This window comes from Lithobates pipiens, unplaced genomic scaffold (genome assembly GCF_037356315.1).
Source record: "Lithobates pipiens isolate NorthernLeopardFrog02 unplaced genomic scaffold, aLitPip1_a1.2 Scaffold_16, whole genome shotgun sequence".
NCBI classification, from domain to species: Eukaryota; Metazoa; Chordata; class Amphibia; order Anura; family Ranidae; genus Lithobates; species Lithobates pipiens.
In genome coordinates, this window is record NW_027507748.1 from 513748804 (window position 1) to 513755197 (window position 6394).

At 36.9% G+C, this 6394-nt stretch overlaps 1 protein-coding gene across 1 annotated transcript; it reads left to right on the plus strand.

Annotated features, from left to right (window-relative positions):
• Nucleotides 1–756: 756 nt before the first annotated feature.
• Nucleotides 757–5854, plus strand: PCDH20 (protocadherin 20). The gene is made up of 2 exons (XM_077483141.1): nucleotides 757–1286; nucleotides 1823–5854. The coding sequence occupies exons 1-2, from the start codon at nucleotides 1140–1142 to the stop codon at nucleotides 4451–4453; spliced, it is 2778 nt and encodes a 925-aa protein (XP_077339267.1). The 5' UTR covers nucleotides 757–1139; the 3' UTR covers nucleotides 4454–5854.
• The last annotated feature ends 540 nt before the right edge of the window (nucleotides 5855–6394 follow it).

Genomic DNA, 6394 nt, shown 5'->3' on the forward strand with positions numbered 1-6394 from the left:
TACATATAGATTGTACATTTACATAAGTCACTGCTCTCAAGGAGCTTACAATCTAAGGTACATACAGTATATATATATATATATATATATATATATATATATATATATTAGATATATAGATGGATATACAATAATGATAATATATATTTTTCTATTTTATTTATTATTTGTTTCAGGATACTTATATAGCATCGTCAATTTACACAGCACTTTACATCTATATTGTACATTCACATAGGTTCCTGCTCTCAAGGAGCTTACAATCTAAGGAATATATATAGATAGATAGATAGATAAATATCTCTATCTATTATAGATCTATATATATAAGCAAACACTTTTAATGTGGCAGGAATTGTAAAATGAATTTGTGGTTAAACATAAGAGCCATAACTTTTTTATAACCTAATTAACCTATACTCTGCACTAAGTGAGCAGGTTCCAGGCATTGTATGTCAGCACTGCCATAGTTAAGTCAGCTGCCACAGCTGCATGCTGCCCAGCCTCCCCTTACCAGCCAGCACACATAGCTGAAAATGTGATAAATCTGGTCTCACGTCTAAAGAGAACATTTCAACTAACAGCATCCGGGGGGGGGGGGGGGAAAGCATCCCTTCTTTCCAAGCCAAAGCACAAGGCGAGCAAGGCAGGAATGAAATGTGGAATGACCATACAAGTCAGCATACTGGGAATAGGAGGGAGGGGGCTGTGTTGGAGAAGCAGCTCTAGCTGATCACTCAGTCCCAGACACACAGCCTTAAATCAGCAGGTGAGACTTTATCCCATTACTACATATTCCATTCCAGCTGCTACATTCTGGACATTTACTATGTGCAGAACTGCTTTGCAACTTACCATTTAGTATAGTGACCTCCGTCGCATTTGATTGCTCATTTTATCACCTCTCTTTAATTTTAACTATCGCTTAGCCCTCTATAAAGTTTCTATGAGTTTTTCTTTAGACGCACACCCCCCTTCACAAAAAAAAGAAAAAAAGTATTATATTGAATGTGTTAGCAGCAGTCCATCCCATTTGTATCCTTTGTTAATTGATGCATGTGTGTGGCTATTGGCTGAGGCTGCCCAGAGATTTGCATGAGCAGAGAGGGAGTGTCTGTATCTTTAACACCAGGCACTAAATGACTGCAGTTTCATTGGGATTAAACTACCAAGGGAATGAAAGGATCACGCAGCACACAGGAGGACAGAGCTGGCTTCTAAAGCCGTTCAACCTGGATATGGGGCAGCAAGCCAATCCAACCAGGATCACACTTACCCATGCACAGGTAGGTGATTTGTTAGTTCAACAGAACAAGCAGTGATGCAACTAGTAGCTATGTTGACGTTAAAATAACTATGCATGATCTTTTAAAATAATAAAAGGAATGTTTAAGTGTTGTCATGTGAAGTTTGAAATGTGTTCGGTAACGTGACAGTGCTGCATAGATTAAAATAAAATGACACTTGAAAGAAAATTATTATAAGACTATAAAAGAGCGAGGAAAAAAAAAAACACAAAAAAAAAAGCATTAAGCTAATTGGATTTGGAAGCTTGACAGCGCTACTGTGCCAGTTTCCAGAGAGTGTTATGCCGAAATGTCATTTTTAAATACAACGTTGATGTATTATTATTATATAAATATATTATTATTATTTTATATATATATATATATTTTAAAGCAATGTTATTTGAGTGTAAAATATAGACTTTTAATAGCCTTATAAATAGCAAGTAAATACATTATCGTATAACCGCAAATAAATTAGCCGGCATAATTATTTTACTTGCATACTAATATCTATTTGTAATTCGTTTGAACAGCCCTACTTGTTTCTCTATCTAATCACGCTCTACGCTGGACCCAGGCTCAGCTTAGCAAGTTACAGCACAGCATCGGAATTGTTGTACACACTGCAAGAAGGATTTCCTAAGGGGTATCTCATTGGAAACATTGTGCATGATCTGCAGTTGGTGACTGACCCCCCTCTTTTGTTCAGCTTGGCATCTAAAGGGCTTAGTGGGAGATATGTGACACTTAATGACAGCACAGGAGAGCTGTACACATCAGCAGAGGAGTTGGACAGAGAATCCCTCTGCCCGCAGAACTCTGGCATCCAGGATTGTGCCCTTCTGCTTGATATTATCATTCTGCCACAGGAATACTTCCAGCTCATCAAAGTAAAGATCGCTATTATTGATGTGAATGATAATGCTCCTGTGTTCCCTGTGGCACAGATTTATATTACAGTTCCGGAGAATGCACCTGTTAACACAAGGCTGGTTATAGAACATCCTGCCAATGACCCTGATGGGGGAATGAATGGGGTCCAGACCTACAGGTTAGTGGACAACTATGGTGTGTTTACATTAGATGTAGAAGAAAATGAAAGCGGGGAAAGGACGCCTTACCTAATTATCATGGGGCCCCTGGACAGAGAGGTCAAATCTGAGTATAAAACAATTATAATTGCAGAAGATGGAGGCAATCCACCTCTTGTTGGCTCTGCCACCCTTTCGATTCTTATAAGTGATGTCAATGACAACTGTCCTCAGTTCAATGAGTCTTTGATTAATGTGACACTTCCTGGAAATACGAGCACTGGGGTAAAGGTAACTTCGGTGCAAGCTGAGGACAAGGATTTGGGGAATAATGCCCTGATCACTTATGCCTTTAGTGAACGGGTTCCACATTCATCAAAAGAACTTTTTGACTTGGATGAATCGACAGGAGTAATAAAACTTTCCAAGAAGATAGATGGTGGTACCATCAAACAACATAAGCTAACTGTACTTGCCAATGGTCCTGGGTGCATCCCAGCTGTGATAACTGTCATCATTTCTATTGTAAAAGTTACATTCCGCCCACCAGAAGTCATACCACGTTATATTGCCAGTGAAGAAAATGGGATTGTATATTTAAAAGAGCTAGAACCTGTCAACTCTCCAATTGCTTTTTTTACTATCAAAGACCCAGATGGCAAGTACAAAGTAAATTGCTACTTGGAGGGAGAAGGACCATTTCGTCTGACTGCATACAAGCCCTATACAAATGAATATTTGCTTGAAACTACGAATTCTCTAGATTATGAGGTGAAGAGGGTCTATAATATAGCAGTGGTTGCAGTTAGCGTACATGGGGCTCATGTTAAGACGTCATTACAAGTTCAGATCCTGGATGAGAATGATAATGCCCCCGTTTTCACTCAGTCTACAATAGAAGTGAGCATAGAAGAAAACAATCCAGCCAATGCTTTTCTGGCCAAATTGCATGCTACAGATGTTGACAGTGGTGAAAGAGGACAGGTTTCCTATTATTTAGGAGCAGATGCACCTTCTTATTTTGCTCTAGACAAGCAAACAGGAATTCTTACAGTTTCCACATTGCTAGACCGAGAGGAGAAGGAGAGATACAGGTTCACTGTAAAAGCCAGAGACTCTGGCACACCTCCAAAGGAGTCAGTAGCCACTGTTCATATTACCGTGCTGGACAAAAATGACAACAGCCCTCGTTTCATCAACAAAGATTTCAGCTTTTTTGTTCCTGAGAACTTTCCAGGCTTTGGTGAAATTGGAGTAATCAGCGTCACAGATGCTGACTCTGGACAGAATGGATGGGTTGCTCTTTCTATAGTGAATGGAAGTGACATTTTTGTCATTGACACTGGCAAAGGACTCTTGAGAGCAAAGGTATCACTGGACAGAGAACAACAGAGTTCTTATACTCTCTGGGTCGAAGCGTCCGATGGTGGTGACCCAACCTTGTCTTCTACGGCTAAAATTACCATACTGCTTCTGGATGTTAATGACAACCCACCAGTGGTGTTATTCCCTCAGTCAAACATGTCCTATCTTCTAGTCCTGCCTTCAACTCTCCCTGGTTCCCCTGTCACTGAGGTTTATGCTGTGGATAAAGACACAGGGATGAATGCAGTTATTGCTTACAGCATAATAGGAAGGAGGGGTCCCAGGCCAGAGTCATTTAAGATAGATCCCAAGACAGGCAATATAACTCTAGAAGAGGCCCTGATGAGAAATGACTATGGCTTATACAGGTTGTTAGTGAAAGTTAGTGATCATGGTTATCCAGAACCACTGTTCTCCACGGTGATGGTAAATCTGTTTGTGAATGACACTGTCAGCAATGAAAGCTACATAGAAAGTTTGCTTAAAAAAGATCCCGATATTAACATAGAAGAAAAAGAGCCACAGATAGCGATTGAGCCTACGCAGAAAAAGATGGAGGCAGATTCCTGTGTCCCTACACTGGTCACCCTGTCCATTTTCTGCTTTGCCTCTATCATATTAGTCACTCTAATGGCAATGTACATCTGCCTAAGGAGAGGCAAAAAAGCTCACAGAATCAATGAAAATCTCGAAGTGCAAATCCCACTTAATGGCAAAATAGACTTTCATTTGCTTGATAAAAAGCCAATTGAGATTTCTAATATTTAAAGTTTTTTTTTTTTTTTTTTTCTTGCTGATCAACAATCTGACAGATGTTGGAGGATGGAAAATTAAAATTAACACAATGTGTTGACAATGGTTTATCATGAAGGACCACTAATTTATACCATATAGTAATATATATGTAAATAACTCTTTACAGCTTTTTTTATTAAAGCAACAATTCTTACAGAACTTGTAAAAAATTGTTTTATACTTCTGTAATGCACTGCTACATACCGAGTCATTAACTGTTTTCGGTGAACTCGAACACCTGTGATCACAATATATACAGTGTAGATCAGACAGAGCATTTTAAACAGTCAATGTTCTTGTTAACCAGCAGAGGGCCCAACACTATAAGGAGTCAAAAAGGTATGCAGAATATATTTTTAATGCTTTATTGTCCTATACCATTTACGCAACTAAAACCCTTCTATATTTATAAAAAGATAGCTTGGAAAAAGACAGATTTGATACACTGAATGTATATTATTGTACCTCACTCTTTAAAAAAAAAAAAAAAAAAGACATACGTTTAAAGTGCAATTCATTTTAAAGCAAAGCTCTAGATGATGCAAAGTGTAATGTATATATGGCTTTGCTGGCTATGTTGTATCAAAATCTATTGATATAAACAGTATTTGGTGTATATGTGATATATTGCAAATCACATATTGCCTTTAGATAGCTGTAATGACTGGTAAAAGCACGTACTTGACAATCATAATCCAAAACACTTGTCAATATATTTTAACTTTTGTATTAACAAAATTTAATTTTACCCTTTTTTTTTGTTTAAAAAAAAAAAAAAAAAAAAAAAAAAAAAAAAAACCTTGGTGAGCCAGTTTGATCATAGTTTATTTTACAGCAGATAATGATCTAGTGTTTAACCTGGAGAACAGATCTATAGCACAGAGACCTATTCCTTTAATCATTGTGTTTAGCTAAGATGTGCTGTTTGGTTTTTGGCTGTGCTTGAGTGGAATTCAAACACTACTTTCTTAAGTTTTGTTGCGGATTTTCCACACTGTTTTTCTTGTGTAGGACAGCAGAAATAGCAATACATTTTCTAAAGTAGTATAATATTTATTTACCAGGAGATGATTTTAGAATCCGCAGACCGTATGATAACGAATAATCAATTACAATAATGACTATTATTGACTTGGCTGTGTTGACACTGAACTGGCCTCAAACCATTTCTGCAGACGTCAAGTGAAAGCACTGTACGACTATACGTCCACCTGATATTTCACTGTAAATAGCTGGCAAAAATGTGACCGTTTTCTAAAAAAATAAAATAAAGAAAAAAAGAGAGGGTAAAAGTTGATGAATTTCTGCATTATGTCTGTACAGTACCAAAAGTGTTTATATGTCTTTAAATTAAAGCTATATATTTTCATAAAATGTATTTGTTTGAATCATTTGATCTGGAAGTGTGTAAACTATGAATTGTTTGAAATAGTAACATACAAGTACAATTTGTGTTTTTTTTTTTTTTTTCTTTTATTATCATTTTGTTAAGTACCACCACCAGACATCCAACAATTCTAATATGTGCACTATACAGTATAACTTTATAAAGTAAATGCAAAGTACGTCTTTACACATTTAACCGTTGGCTACACACTTCATATTCTGATTGCACAATCTATTTGTTCAGAAGTCCAAGTGTATGTTGGGGGTCCATTTAGGTTAAAATGTGTGTTAAAATGTGTTAAAATGTGTTTAATCAAACATGGATTAGGTGGTATTGAACAGTGATTTGATAAAATACTAAAGCCTAGATGGCCAGACCAACAGCATCAGTATGCTTCAAGTGGTATTGAACCCAAAAGCAAACACATTACCGATTCTTAAATATGATGACTGCATTAATTTTCTTTTTTTTTTTTAGGCTTTCTTTAATTTCTTTTCACTTGTTGATCTGCCCAGTAAGTAATATGT